The 17,083-nt window shown below is 29.1% G+C and overlaps 1 protein-coding gene across 1 annotated transcript in view; it reads left to right on the top strand.

Annotated features, from left to right (window-relative positions):
* The window catches only part of cbc (crowded by cid), a 43,907-nt gene that overhangs the window by 9,662 nt on the left and 17,162 nt on the right, over positions 1 to 17,083 (top strand). Inside the window, exons 3-7 of the mRNA XM_067269436.1 lie at positions 8,339 to 8,452; positions 12,872 to 12,997; positions 13,729 to 13,842; positions 13,926 to 13,953; positions 14,036 to 14,206. Coding sequence (XP_067125537.1) covers positions 8,339 to 8,452; positions 12,872 to 12,997; positions 13,729 to 13,842; positions 13,926 to 13,953; positions 14,036 to 14,206 — 553 coding nt within the window. The remainder of the gene's footprint in view (positions 1 to 8,338; positions 8,453 to 12,871; positions 12,998 to 13,728; positions 13,843 to 13,925; positions 13,954 to 14,035; positions 14,207 to 17,083) is intronic.

Below are 17,083 nucleotides of genomic sequence, written 5' to 3'. Positions count from 1 at the left end.
CTTTTGCTTCAATGTTTGCTTCTTGTCTGCCATCTTGTTAGGTTTAACAAGATGGCTGAAGCAAACATTGCTGTATTGGCATTTGCAAATTTATTTTATGAAAATAACTTTGGGTTAATACAAGTGAGTAGGAAAAATGACATTGATACTATAACCATGGAAATCAGAGCTCACCATATCCACGGCCTGATAAGTGCAATGTGCATCAATCACTGCACCAATGAATGCATTAGTGGATATCAGAACACACTTTAGTACATCACAGTTCACTGATGTACTTGTTTGATGCATGTTAGAATGTACCCATTGTTTTATCATTTAAGAGCTGCAAATTTTGAATGTGATGTCAAAACTAGAATAAGTACAAGTCATAATATCACAGTTTTGACTTCAAATTTTATGTAATTAAGTCTGTTTTTTCAAATTAAAATGTTATTTTTTACAATCTGTTTACTAATGTAAATAATTTTATTAAAAATTGTATCATAATAGAATTATAGATACAGAAACATAATTTATCTATACTTGATATTAATTATGAGTCTTTGGAACTAGTGTTTTCATAACAAAGAAATTAAAATACCATACTCTAAAATATTCAAAATATTACTACTAAAAAATATTAAAATAAAAATTACTGAAATACATTGAGTATAATAAAGATATATTTGTCACACTCATTGACTTGAGATTCTTCAGTAAAAGCAAACTTCTTACTGAAAAATAAAATTGTGCATTCAAAAGGGAACGTTGAGTGTAACTCAACGTTCCCTTTTGAATGCACAGAAAAATTTTCAATCTTAAAAAAATAAATGTTTTATAGACCATGCAAGACATCAAACATTAAACCTTGACACCTCAAAAAATATTACAATGGCAGTTAGATGATTAACTTAAATACCATCTGCCTATTTATATTTTTGTTTTTATTAATATTCTCTGCATTATTTTAAATAACATTTTTATTTACAGTCATTCTTTTTTAGATTTTTTAAATATTATTTATTTTATAGTTATATATATATATATATACACCTAATAGTATTTAAAACATAAATTGCAACAGAGATAAGTTATAAGAGCACCACAAAGCAATATGAAACATCAGGATTATACCACTGCAAGTGGTCAGGTAGAGCACTAATAACTATTTTAAAATGAAATTACCATATATTTTACATTAATTCCATTTAATTAATTCTTTATTAAGAAACTACTTGATCGAATTTAAAGATTTAAAATAAAAAAACAAATATTGTAGCTAATCTCACTGACAATTGAGATGTGCTGTCACCCACTACTCAGGCTTATGGTGTTAGGAAATATAGTGAAATATCCGCCATGGTTGCTACATTGCTACTATTATTAGTTTATAAACATTTCTGTCGTGGATAGTTTTGATCAGTTCTCATATAAAAATATTGAAGAAAAAAAATTTATTTTGTTAAAGTTAACATATTTGTAATACCCGTGATCTAAAAGTGTCAGGAATGGTTCAATGAAACAAGATCTGAATTTATTTATCAAAATTTATTTCGTCCACTTCAAAGTTAATCCCCTCCCACTGCAATGCACTTATGCCAACATTTTTTCCAATCCTCAAAACATGCTTTAATTAATTACCACTATAACAAATTTTCGGGTAGGGTTTTATTTATATAAAAATTTTTACAATATCGTCTTTATTTGTCAATTTTTTATTTTACATACAATCACCAGAATGATAATTATCGTAAAAACATTGAAAACAAAAACTATTTTGACATCTTGCACAATTTATGAAGGACGATTGTTTAACGAACAACCTTTCTTTAAAAGATCTATTGGAAAACATATTTGTTTGTTTACAAGAAGCAACCGGTAACTTTGGTCCCCCAGTTCAAAAAACAGTAAATGAATATGCGCAAAAATATAAAAATGTCGTAATAACGTCTTCGAAATCTGGGAAACTAACGACAGGACTTTATATTCACTTTCTCAACCGTTGTTTAAAATCTTATTTGGGAAAAGAACAGTTTTTATTATTGACTCTTGGGATGGACAAACAAAGCCTGAATTATATGACAAAATCTTTCAGGATGACAAAAAATCACTGACTTGTACAATTAAAGTGATTCCACCAAAATGTACTCCTCTTGTTCAACCTTGCGACGTATATTTTTATAGACGGGTAAAAAAATCTAATAAAACATATACAAAATTGCGAGTATCTGATTGAAAATAATAGAGAAATAAACTCCCGTGAAGACTGTATAAAAATACAATCAATAGTGCATCATCAACTGTTATCGCCAATTTTTAATGAAATGATCCGGTATGCCTGGTAGGCTTCCAGGCTTTCTGATGAAAGAAAAATTTTTATGAATGTAAACAAAGTATGTTTTCCAATAGATCTTTTAAAGAAAGGTTGTTCGTTAAACAATCGTCTTTCATAAATTGTGCAAGATGTCAAAATAGTTTTTGTTTTCAATGTTTTTACGATAATTATCATTCTGGTGATTGTATGTAAAATAAAAAATTGACAAATAAAGACGATATTGTAAAAATTTTTATATAAATAAAACCCTACCCGAAAATTTGTTATAGTGGTAATTAAAGTTTTAATTTACCTCCATTAAAAATGCATTTGAAATTATTCAACTTTTAAAAAATAAAATATTATCTTTAATTCACATTTTAATTAGCTGTAACAGTCATTTCATAAATAAAGTAGAACTATTTATGATTTAATTAATAATATTTTTAGGTTATTAACTTTATTTAAAAGTTATAATTTTTAAAACAATTTAAAAAAAAAAAAAAGGCGGTGGTAGATCGAACCCAGCTCACCCGCATGGCAAGAAAGTTCACTACAGACTCAGCCATTTTGCTACGTTGCCATGCTGTAAAATTGATCGGTATATGAGCTGCGCTTAAAACTTTAGAGCCTTTTTTTCGGAATCTTCTGGCTAGTGTGCTTTAAAATTTTTCTGGGTGGACACCCTTGAGGTATACTACTAACCTGTGAAGTCTCATCCCGAACTGAATTTCCGAGACCGTAAGGTCCCCTTGTAAATCCGCTTATGGAAAAGTTGTTTGACTGGTTTTGGTATAAAGTTTCCTTTCTAGCCTGAGGGGTAAAACCAACTTAATCTGTAGCTACATAGTAGGAGAATGTTTTCAGAGTATAAAGAGTTAGACATTTTCGTGAAACCCCTTCAGGACTCATAGTAAATTTTTTTTATGGCATCAATCGACTCAAAACTGTCCATGAAATGGAAATTTTAGTCAAGGAAACAGGAGAAAGTGACACAGTGCCATATTAGGTGATTACAGAGCTTGTATGTTGAATTTGTGGCCAAAAATTCATGAACAAGTGCATTATCATGGTGCAAAATCCACAAATTTTCTTGCCACAAATCATGTTATTTTCTACAAATTGCTTACACAAACAACACAAAATGCTCAAATAATATTCTTTGTTGACAGTTTTGCCAGTTGAAGGAATTTGTCATGTACAACACTATAACAATTGAAGAAATCAAACATGAACTTGGTTTTTGATGACTTTGATGTGGTCTTTTTGGTCTTGCTTCACCTTTTGAACATCATTCACTTGATTGTTGATCTGCTTCGGTGTCAAAAGCATAGATCTATGATGTTTCGTCATCCATAATAATGCATTTTAAGAATGATTTGCCTTGAGAAAGCATTTCCTTGGCCATTTCAACATACTATGGTTTTTGGAAAAAATTTAATATTTTTGGGACAACTCAAGAAGTGACATGACACAAGCCCAAATGATTTTTTAAAATTGCTTGACAAGATTCAAATGATACTGGAACATGTTCAATAATGACCCTAATTGTTAAACGATGGTCATTGAGACTGTTATTTAACAAATCTCCACTCAAGTGACCAAATCTTTGACTTGAGTGACGTGTTGTTCATTGGTTGAAGTGGATAGTCTATCAGAACCTTGTTCATCTTCGATGCATTCTCTGTCTTCCTCAAACATCTTGCTCAATTACACTTGATGTTTTGAAAAATTACTGGTGCAAAAATTCTTTACACAAAACAGATGATGACACACAGATTACTGCTAGATGTCAAAAGACATACCAAACAACAATGTCATCTTGCAAGCACACAGTTTAAAAGAACCATTTCCAATACTTTTTGATCAAAGTAGTATAAGTTTATAAGTGGATCATTTACACTTTGACATGTTTGATCAACAGTAAGATGTTCCTCAAAGAATTTTTTATTGAAAAATGTTGCAGAGCTTTCTATTTTAAAATTCTTTGATATGAATCTGAAGTGCATCATACATTTTACCTTTTCCTTTAAAAAGATTATGTAGAAGAATTACTTTATCATTAATGCAAAAGAAAGATTCAGTATGTTAGAGAATCAATGCCAAGCGATAATGAGAATTGACTTCCAATTAGAAAATCACTCCGTATTATCTATTCAAATTAATCCTCTTACGTCTTGAATAGTGATGGGACGATTAATCGGAATTGGAAAAATTGGGCATTTTCTGGTAATTGGAATTGAGCAAATTTTGTCATAATTTCTGATTCCTAAAACAATTCTTTCATATTTTATGAGAAAATTAATTATTTGTTTCAATTCAAGATTAAAAATTTCTTAAATTATGATACTAACAATTAAGTATTAGTTTATTGAAACTTTCATGTTGACAAAGCAGATAGTATGCGACACCTCATACATGAGATGAGGTCTGTTATGGCGGACTTTCCTTTTGTGTAGTCAGAACCATATCAGAACGAACAGAGATTGCACTTGGTTGGTACTAACTGTCCCCATTTTAGAGGAGATAGGGTGACATTAGGGTTGCCATCTGGCTGGCATTGGGCCGGCTTGACCGGCAATCTGTATCTATATTAAAGCAAAATGTTCTGTCACCACAGCACACAAATAACATAAATTTAAAAATTGATTTGATTTACAATTTGAATATTTCAAAACAACTTTTTAGTGGTTTTTGAAAACTTTGTTTTAATTTTAGTTCATTTTGATTTTTTTTTATTAGTTTTGGTTTCAGTGTAAAGGCCAGACCACAGTTTTAATTATTTTATTATTTTTAATAATTATTTATTTAATTTTGCCTGCAGTTTTTGAGCCCTTAATTAATTACAATTTTTAAAATTAATTGCAACTTTTTTTTTCTTTTGTGACATAACTATAGAAATTGTTTGTGCTCATTTGCACAAAAGATAATCTAATTTAAATTAATTTTAATTTTTCTTTTTAGTAATTTTATTACTTTTTGTTTTATAAATTTGTCTGCTTTTTAAAAATTTTTAACATTTTAATTATAAGTGAGTTAATATTGATTGAACTATCAGGCTATTAAGTTTCAAATCAAGGCCAGTAGTTGGCAAAAATATTTAAGTGTCAGCAAAACAGTTTAAAATATAAACAAACGTGTATTTTAATTGAAAAAATATTACATAAAATTATTAAGTTTTTCATTTGCATTCTACTGAAGAGGCATAACCTCAAAGAAAAGGTCTCCATGCATGAAAATTCATGTGTTGGACTGTCACTGGTGTGAATGGTGGAAACGAAAGCAAAGCAAGAAATTTTTTCTTTGTACATTCATTATATTTTATATTTTGTAAAAAATTAAATATCATCTGCCAACTTTTAAATTTTTACTTTATAAAAGTTTTTGTTATGATTCATAGATGATGCTGTAATACATTAAATTTTCAAATGCAATTCACATGATGCTGAGTAAAAATACTTGTTTGCACTAAGTTTACTGCGAGTTTTAAAAATCGTTTTACAAGATGAGTCAGTCTTGACATTCATGGCTCAAGTGAATGAATTCAAAAACTGGTTAACTCATAATAATAATAATGATGATGATATTTATTTGGCTCATTGCATCACTTGCCAAATCTCATTTAGTGTTAAATACAATGGAATTAAAGCATTTACAAGACATGCCGATTACACAAAGCATGAAAAAAGAAGTACATCTTTTCATTTACTTCCCTCCATCCTGGTCACTGCGTCAGCCAATGAAACATTTTCCAAAGATGATGACACTAGATGACATGATGGGATTGTTCTTTGAATAAAAAGAAATTAGCTGTAATTTCTTTGAGGGTAGTGTCGCAATATTAACTTTATCTGAAATAAGAATACAAATTTATTTTGTAGTATGCAATAAAAGCATGCATATCCACATATAAATGGAGAATTCTCACATTTCTTTCAAAAGATTGATTCTGGATTTCCTAATCATTTTTCATTCTTAAGCTTGATGTTTATTAATTAATGAATATACTGTGTTTGTAATGTAAATCATTAATTTTTCTAAACTAAAATAAACTTTAGAAAGTATTCAAAAAATCAGAATTGGGAATCTGTATCAGAATTAAAAGTTTTCAGCAGAATTGGAAGAAATTTTGGTATCGTCCCATCACTAATCTTGAGTCATTCTTTTGCAATGGAAAAAATAATTTTACACAATAAATATAAAATTATTGTGCTAGGGCTAGAGTTGGCTATAATAAATAAATAATTAATAAGACAATTTGGCACTAGAGCTTGGCGTTAGATGCCATCTCTTACTAAACTTAATAATTATAATTAAATTAAATAAATAATTTTAATAATTTGGAACTGGAGGAAAAGAAATCGGCCCGAAGCGGGACTCGAACCCGCAACTTCTGCTATCCGTGCAGACACGTTACCAGTTACGCTACCCGGACCTTCAGTCTGAACGCCTCCTCCAGTATATATAAGCTAACACGACGACCATTGATGGTCATTACAATGCCGGCTGGGGACACATCAAGTGCCCACGTCTTCCCAAGGCACTCAACCGGCCATCGCAACCCTGGCAAGGCGTATAAATATAAATAAATAACGACTAACCCGTTACAAAGCTATACATCCACAAGAGCCGAATTATCGTGTTAGCTTATATATACTGGAGGAGGCGATCGGACTGAAGGTCCGGGTAGCGTAACTGGTAACGTGTCTGCACGGATAGCAGAAGTTGCGGGTTCGAGTCCCGCTTCGGGCCGATTTCTTTTCCTCCAGTTCCAAATTATTAAAATTATTTATTTAATTTAATTATAATTATTAAGTTTAGTAAGAGATGGCGCCTAACACCAAGCTCTAGTGCCAAATTGTCTTATTAATTATTTATTTATTATAGCCAACTCTAGCCCGATAATTCGGCTCTTGTGGATGTATAGCTTTGTAACGGGTTAGTCGTTATTTATTTATGTTTAAAAAATATTTACAAAATTTTTGAAAGTGATTCCTTAATTAGATAATATAAGTGTTTAGAGCAGGGCTTCTTAAATTTTTCCTATTCCTGGCCCACTTTTTCCAATAAAATTTTACATGATCTCCAGTATATAGATATATAAAATAGATATACGAATAAAATCACTGATGATAAATCATAAAACAATTTATTTCAAAACAGTTCTTTGACATACATACATATTTTACCATTTCTTGCCATTTGTTAAAGACAAAACAAATTTGCATGCTAATGAAATTGATATGCTTGTTTATTTTTACATAAGTTAAATCTTGGCTGAATATTTGATACTGTGGGGTGCAGGGCATCTTCAATGTTTTTCATAGTTGACCAATATTTTGATTTTATACTTGTTAGTGCTAAAAGTGCCTCTTCACATAAACACATAGTATAAATTTTTACTGTTGTCAAATTTTTTGTGACCCCATTCTTAATGTTTGTTTAATTTCACCCACCATATTAACATCACTTTCCAGTTTTGTAACATAGAGGGTCTTCCAAAATGAATGCCACCATTTTAAATTACCATAATTATGTTAATTATTATCTGGAAGTATGCAATGTACTGTACAGTACATCAATTGATAGAGTAATCATCTGAATTTCATTTCTTGTCCACATTAAAATGTCATCTATTACCTCCAGAAGAACCATAAATGAAAATGGCAACTACACAACAAAGTGCTTTGTGTTCTGCAGTTTACAAAGTCGGAATCATTCATTGTTGTGCAACTTGAGTAATCTGCAGGAGCTGTAGTATTGTGGCTGCTGTGAGAGGAGTGACAATGGATATACTGTAGTGAATTTAGGAAGAATTTAAGTATCAGTTGGGTGTGTGCTGTGTGATATGAGGTACCTGTACATATATTGAGAAATTCTAATGGGAAATTTGGACAGTTTTCCAATGTTTTAATGTAAATTACAATGTTCTTGGGTAATAATTAACATAATTACAATAATTTAAAATGTTAGAATTCTTTTTGAAAGCCCCTGAATTTTCTGAGCATATTGTATTTTTAATATGTACATTATTATTTTCAGCTTAAAACAGGTTTGGCAGAAATATTTGGCACAGAATTAGTTAAAAACAAAAAATATATATTTACTGCGGGTGCCAAAATAGCTGTATTTACTTGGCATGGCTGCACAATTGAAATATCCTTTTTATTATGATGTATTTATTTAAATTTATTTTTAAATATGTTAGATATAGCAGATAAAAACTGAAATGCAGAGAAGCTAAATTTATTACTAAGTGAGCTTTAGTTTTAAAATTAGTTGTTTCAAATTATATAATTATTAACTTGTAAATAATATTTTTATTATTGCATTTATTAATTTTGTTAAATTATATTAAAAATTTAAAATTTTTATTATACAGTACATATGTTTATTGTAACTTATATATCAGGTAGTCAAACCTTTTCACAATAAGAGCCATATAATGTCATGTATTTCTGATAGGTACACAATTACATCTTGTATTTGAATGGTATTTCATTATAACCTATACACTGTGTGTGTAGAGGAATAGCACCAGAATTTGACCCCTACCCCTAAGTAATAAGGTAAGGGTCCCTAACATACAGGAGCTTCAATAAGAGTCTTGAACTACAGTAGATATTGTGAAAAATTTTATCATTCCTTTATTGTAAAAGTGCCAAATCCTATAATAAAAGGTTGGCATTTGATCATTTCACTGTGGTTATATAATAAAAGTAATTAATTAAAAATATGAACTTGTAAATTATATAGATTTGTAATAATTTCTAAGTATTTGTATAATATTCAATGCACAGTATATCTCAGGTAAACTATCTTATACTTATCTATCTAGTTCTAGTAGATGTCGAAATTTAAAGTTTTGGGAGATGTTAATGAATCTAAAAACTACACTTTTAAACTTTTTGTTGTTGATTACATTCATATCTTTGGCTCCATATCAACTTCATATCTTCAGTTTCATATTAACCCTTTGAACTTTATTTGAATAGTTTTTCTAGTTTTATTATTTCTGTTGTTATGAAAACAATTACCGTATTTTATGGACTATAAGACGCACTTTTTTCTTCGAAAAATTGCCTCCAAAATTCAGGTGCATCTTATACTCCGTAGCGTCTTATAGGTATTTTTTTAAAAAAAATTGCTTAAAAATTAAGGTGCGTCTTATAGTCTGTAGTGTCTTATAGTCCGTAAAATACGGTAAGTTTTTTGTTTACTTGAGTACAATTGGATCATTTATGTTTCAGTTTGTATGTATGGAAGGGTCTATGGAAGTTTGTGTGTGTGTTTATTTATTTATTTAGACTTATTTTATTATTACCTAAGTCTTTTATATTTAAAACATCAGTAGTATTTTAGCATTTTATTATGAAAATCAAATTCATTTTATTTATTTTGATATATTGTTGGAGTATTAAAAGACTTTCATAAAAAAAATAATAATTTTCTTTCATGTCTATTCTTTATTCCTTTTTAATCCAACTCAGAAGTAACAGTAAAAAAATTGGCTTGAAGATATAACTAAATCTTCAAAAATACAGCAAGCATAGAATATTAAAAAATTACACAAGTTAAAAATGATCAAATGCCAACCTTTTATTATAGGATTCGGCACTTTTACAATAAAACACTGATAAAATTTTTCACAATATCTACTGTGTCTTGTAGCCATAACATTTAACTGTTGTTGTTTTTTGAATAAATTCCTGAAATATGTGGTACATTTAAATTTTGGGAAACAAAATATAGCATACTATATTTATGAATACTGTATAAGGAGAACAGTATTTGTCCAAGTGTTAGTTGCTACAGGGGCCTCCACAACCATGGCTTGACTACACTGCATAAATAAATCCATTCCTGTGTGTATCACTGAATGTAATGAATTAAATATTTATTTTTGTTATACAGGGTGTTTCAAAATTCCTGTTACAAACTTATAAGATGTTCTTTAAGAAAAACTAAGTTGAAAATGTTCAATAACAGTTTTACTTTCCTGGCTGTTATACATAACAGAGAGAAAGTATCGCCACTAGTCAAAAAATGACTTCTCCAGATTTTTACATTATGCAGCTAGAAAAACCTCAGTAACACAGTGCTGTCAGCTTATTCACAGAATAATGACATGTATGTTCAATGGGATCAAGCCAAAATCATTAGGTCCACGTCTAACTTACACAACATCATGTTTTTAGAAAACTTGGAGATATATCACACAAAAAGTCACACTGTATCAATTGTTGAGGTGTGGAAAACCTATCAAACACCTGGTGGACACTTTACGAAATATAATTTATGAACATTTAATTAAGAATTACATCTTACAAATTTTTTAAATATTTGATATTTATTAATTTAATTTGTTTTACAAAATTTAATTTTTTGTGTTTATTAATTATTACATTTTAATTATTTATTCTTAAAATTTTTGTATTTATGACTTCGTTATTTTGAATTTGTAATTATACATTCTAAAGAATTCAAAGAATTGGTAACTGAAGATGATCAGTAAAATCTGATTGAAAATGTTTATATTTCAATAAATTTATAGCTAGATTTATTAAAGTTTAGTTTATTGATTCTAATGAATCATCACAAACTAACATTTCTAGATTTTTTTTAATTAAAATGTTGCTGAAAATAAATATATCTGTGGAGGAAACATTAGAAATCTTATTGTGACTTGAATTCAAAAACATTGCCTGATTGGCAAGTAGGAGATAAAACATTTTGGAATAAACACATGAATGGAAATAAGTCACTTTGAAATAACATGAGGTTTGCTATTTGTTAACAACAGCAAATAAGTCTCTTAGAAAATGAAATACAGTGGTGTCTTATACATCAAATTTAATTTGTTTCAGGAGGCTGTTTGAAGTTCAAATCAAATTTTCTCATTAGAAATTGAATTAATCCATTCCCAGACCCAAACAATACCCATTTCGATAAACAGCAAATATACATAATTTAAGGTAAAAACAACATGGTTAAATCTCCTAAATAATAAATTAAAACATGAAAACAATAAATAAAATATGTAAATACTAAAATAAGACTCACTTCAACTAATAACCAGTGTGAATTATGATTAACTCTTAAATAACAAATGTTTTCATAACCCTTCTTGGTTCTTCTTCAGGCTTTTACTTGACAACGCTATTTAATATTCAATATTATTTAAAAATGACACAGGGAATGCATGCGCAGAAGTTCTCTTTATTTGAACTCATCCTCTTATGCTTTCATTGTAGGTTTGAATTTTGTATTCATGTCATTTCTTGACAATGATATTTAATGTTCGATCTTATTTAAACATGTTACAGGGAACCCATGCGCACAAGGTCTCGTTATTCAAAATTTTTGTCTTACCATTTGATTTTATGTTTGAATTTTATATTCATGATTAATTTTGGAAGATCCAGATTAATCAGAATTAACAAAAGCCTGAGGAAGAACCTAGAAAGAGTTACAAAAACATTTGTTATTCAAAAGTTAATTGTGACTCACACCGGTTATTGGTTGAAGTGAGTCTTATTTTATATTCATCCTGGTGTGGTGTGCAGATATGTAAATACTGTATAATAAAATGAAAATTATATTTACTGGTTACACACCATCAACTTCAGCATTTTGAACATAGTTATCAGGATCTCCACCACATGTGTATTGCTTTCATGCTTTGCAGTAAGTTCCTTTTTCACATAAATCGTTGATAATACAACTTTCTTCTTAGGCTTCATTGTTTCCACACACTTAGATGCCATGGTTAATAGGTAGGAGTTATATATTTAACCAAACACGCAAAAAATAAAGCGAAAAAAAGCACTGAAAACATACTACAAGTGTAATGCAAGAGATGTTTTCACAGTAAGGGTGATAAACAACTTGGGCACACAACAAATGTGTAAACAAAACAAATGCAGTAAAAAATGTAGTGTGTGCATTTTTTACTGCATGTGCAGTTCAAACTCCAGATCAAATTTCTCTTGAATTTGGTGTTTGAACTCTGGAACATTTGAAATTTGAGGTACTACTGTAATACAATACTATGTACTTCTGCTAAAGCAGAATAATAGAAGTACCATTAGTTTATATTGTGTCATTTTTGGAGATTAGTCATTTTGGAAATAGACTTTTCAATTGATACTCTACATCTATCCACACCATGAGATCAAACTTGTATCCATCCTTCTGACTTGCCCTGTAAAATCAATCTTATCATTTATTTAAGGTAAATTTCAAAATAATATACATAACTATTTCTGAATTACACAATGTCCATACTTTCATTTGGTGTAAATTGGATTATTCCAAGATAACTTTCATATTTCAATAGAACCATAAATATATTATGTATATTGAAATATTCATTTGACAATTCATACAAAATGATGACATAAATGGTTCTACTTTTCAAAGCAATTAAAAATCAGGATTAATTCTGGGTAATTCAGTTTTTTTATATATGAAAATAATATAATAGCTTCTGAAAATGATTCTGCAGCATTATTCTTTTCATCAATGCAGGATAGCTAGACCTATAATGAAATATTTCCTTAACTATATATATACTTATGTGGAAAAACAGAATCAACTTATGTAGCCAAAGAGACACCAATGATAATGTATGCTAATATACATGCAGCATTTGAACAGATGAGATTGAAAGCAGAAGAAGAAGATACAAAAGGACCAACAGTAAGTGAAGTTTTTATGTTGTTTGCTGTTTTTATGACTTTTCCTTTAGAAAATGTTAATTTTATCATTACTAAAACTAAACATTTTTTAAAAATAAACACTTACCTTCAAGTATTTATCTCATAAAACACTATTTTATTGAAGAACTCAACTCGAACACTAAAAAGAAAAAAATTCAGTAGTTCCTAACTGGCATATTACAAAGCAATTCAAAATGTGCCATGAGATGAATGAAAATATTTTAATTTCTTTTTCTAGCAACAATTTCAAAATTTTTACAAAAAACATGAGAGTGTTTGTGTGTGTTATCAACAATATTTCAGAAGTTTGGTCCAGTAAACTGTCAGAAAAACTATTAGAGGTTTGTGATTGACCAGTTGGCCGGTTCAGTAATATTTATTAATAAAGTGTGCTACAACCTTTGCTTGATTGTTTAAATATGCTGTCAGTCTGAAAAGGTTGGGAACCACTGTTGGGAAGATTTAAAATTATATATATAATGTTAATAGTTTTTTTCTATTGCTATGTTGGTGGATACATCATAAAACAAACTGCCTTGAAATTAGAAGGTGATGAAAAGCTTGGAATGAGGCTTGAACTTGTTTTTTCTGGGTATTTCTAAACTAAATGAAATGAATAATAAAGAAAAATCTAAAAATAGATTAATTTTTGCGTGTTGCATATTAATATAATGGCAGTATCAATTTTTTTTTATAACTTTGATTTTCTAGGTGTTAATTGTAGGTCCAACAGATGTCGGAAAAAGCACATTGTGTAGAATTATTCTTAATTTTGCAGTAAGAATTGGCAGAAGACCCATTTTTGTTGATTTGGATGTTGGGCAGGTTGCAAATATTTTATTATTATTATTATTATTATAAATTATAAAATTATAAATTAATCTTTCTGTACATGTTAAATTCTTTAGGGTCAAATATCTATTCCTGGGACAATTGGTAAAATATATTTTATTTAAATATTTATTAAATTCCTGTGTTAATTACTGAAAAATCAATTAAATGGATGGATAAATTTCAGGGGCCTTATTAGTTGAACGCCCAGCAGATGTTGAAGAAGGTTTTTCTCAACAGGCTCCATTAGTGTACCATTATGGTCATAAAAGTCCTGGAAGTAATATTGTCTTATATAATACGCTAGTATCAAGATTAGCGGAAGTAATTAACTTACGCGCAGAAAGTAATAAAAAAGGTGAAACATACTTTCAATTATTTTTCATTAATATAAATGAAATTTAATTTTTGCAGTTTTGTTTTAAGAGTGAATACTTTCTAAGTGTTTTTTAATAAACACTTAGAAAGTTTATTTAAAAAAAACACTTCCTAAACAAATGTTTAAAAAGCAGTAAATAAATTGATCAAATAAGCTGAGTCAGAAGCATTTTTTTCCATTCACAGCGTAGAACTTGATTTTTATCAATTCTTCTCTATTACAGTGGGTTACAGTGGGTGATCGGTTAACGAACAAATTGGATAATGAACACTTTTGCGAAAGATTTTTGTGTTTCACAGAACAAACACAAGAGGTGAAGTAAAATAATGAATTCCAATTGGTCTTCTTCGGGCAACAATTCGAAACTTTTCAGATCATGGGAGACATTGACATCAACGCTCAACCTGGTATATACTGATTGGATGGTATTCCTCTGAACTTTGAAACTCTCCCTTGTAATTCCAGCCTTTTATTTTCCTGACAGAAACAATTCTTTTATAGTATTTGCGAGACTGTCGGGCGGGCACTCGTTAAGTTTTGCATCTGATTTTATTTTTGAAAGGTGAAAGTATAATAGCATAGTGGGCAGATGTCTGACGTTGCTGGCAATATGGCTTAAACAGGTCTATAGTAGGCCGCAGTTCAATCTTATCTAACAAAGGGCAGGCACGACCTGGGAAATTCACTTCGGGATGAGACTTGGTATATAGGTAGTACTCCTTTAGGGTGTTCAACCCTCAAAACAAGAAAGCACAATGGCCAGCCAATTTTGAGAAAAAAGCCTTTAAAAATTCAAGCTCAGCTTATGTACTAATAAGTTTTGCTAGGCCGTTGAGCAGCTCAGTTGATAGCGTTCTTGGCTAGCGCCAGGTTGTTCAGGGTTCAAATCTTGGTCTCTATTATTTTTTTATTTTTTATTTTTTTCTTTCTAAAAATTTTTTAAAATAAGTATTTTTAATGTATAAATATTAAAATTTTATTATAATAAATAATTTCATTTAAAAAAATGTTTAATACAATTTACATGCCATTTTATTTATAATAAAACAAAATAATTAATAAGTATATTAATAATAATAGTTATAAATAATTAGTTGTTATAATTATTTTTATCATTTACATAGTTTATAACATTCTATAAAAATTTTCTATTGAACTCTGCAAAACCAGTTCTGACCTGACAAAATTTATATGGGTACTAGAGAACAGCTGTTATTTTATTGACAAACTTGCAGTCTGTTTAAAAAAACTATCATCAGAATAATTCAAACAGCTTTCAAATGATAATCCTAGATTGTTCAACAAATTCTCAATAGTAGTGGGTAACATTTCCCATGATGCTGTTTTACTAGATGATGAAAGTTTAGTATATAACAGTTGCCCATAATCATTTTCTGGTAGTAGTAATTCTCTTCCAAAAACAAAGTAAATTTAGTGACAAATTTACAGTGATAGGTGGTATACCTAGTTCCATCTTTATCATGGCCCCAGGCACAAAATGATTTAGACAAAAAATTTACTTGAAAAAGAATAGTTGTATTTTTTCCACTTTATCAACCATCAATCTCTCTCATATTAGAAATGCAAATAAAATGCCCAATCTTATTAAGACATCAAATAATCTACAATAGTTATTAAGTGACGATTCTTTCATTTTGATAAGTAATTTATAAAGATTTGAGATATTTTCCTTAGCCTCAATTATCACTTTTTCCAAATGAAAAGAAAAGGAAAATCATGAGGGGTAAAATAAATCCCTAAATATTTAAAATTTGAAACAACTTCCAACTTGTGTTTCTCTAAATAAAATTTATCTGATCTTTTAAATTTACCACCTCTGCGAAAAATCATTATTTTTGTCTTTTCCGAGTTAACTATTAAATAATTATTGTGACAATATTCTTGAAATATATGTAATTTCTCCTGGAGAGCCACAACTGAATTTGCCATCAAAAGAACATCGCCTGGATATAAAAAAACAATTTATATTTACATAGGGTGAAATTGCAATTGCAGAAGTTTGGCCATGTAAAGAATTCAGAAGGTCATTTAGAAAAAGGATAAAAAGAAATAGGTTTAAGGGTTCTCCTTGATGTGATCCTTTGTTAGATGAAACAAAATCTGTACAAAAAGAAGATTCTTCTATTGAATAATGAGTATTAGAAAACAGATTTTTTTTAGTAGATTGATAAACTTTGTTGATGAAAGACCTATACATTCTAATTTGAACTATAATGTCATGATCATGATCTATAGAATTGAAAGTTTTTTTAAATCTATGAAACCTGCATACAAGGTTTTTTTTTTCATTTTTTTGATAGTGTTAGTTGAACAGTTTCATTTAAAATAAACGAGTCAAATTCAACACCTCTGTTCTTAACGTAAGCTCCTTGATAAGGATTGATAATATTAAACACTTCCATCCAAAGTTTAAGACAGTTTGCTAGTAAGGATGAAAACAATTTTCTTAATATGTTGATTAAAGCTATTGGACAATAATTAGTTGGTAACAATCTGCTTCTTTTTTTATATAACATTTTTAAACAGATTTGTTTTCAAGTAATAGGAAATTCGTCATAAGATTTAAATGAATTAAACATATTTAAAATGTCGTTTAATATTTTGTTTGGAAGACATTTAATCATTTCATTCCTGATTTTATCTGAACCAGGTGATTTGCAAACTTTTTATTTCCTTATTGTATATTCTAGTTCTGTCTGAGATATTGGATTGTCTAGAAGAGGGATATTTCTAATTGAAAGGCTATTTAAAAGAATAATTGTGGGAGGCCCTGAGAAATGTAATTACAAAAATCAAACCAAATCTCACTTGAGATTATATTTACAATATTCCTTC

The sequence above is a fragment of the Centruroides vittatus genome, unplaced genomic scaffold (assembly GCF_030686945.1).
Source record: "Centruroides vittatus isolate TY-2023 unplaced genomic scaffold, ASM3068694v2 contig_350, whole genome shotgun sequence".
Lineage (NCBI taxonomy): Eukaryota > Metazoa > Arthropoda > Arachnida > Scorpiones > Buthidae > Centruroides > Centruroides vittatus.
This window is presented reverse-complemented; position numbering and strand designations above follow the sequence as displayed.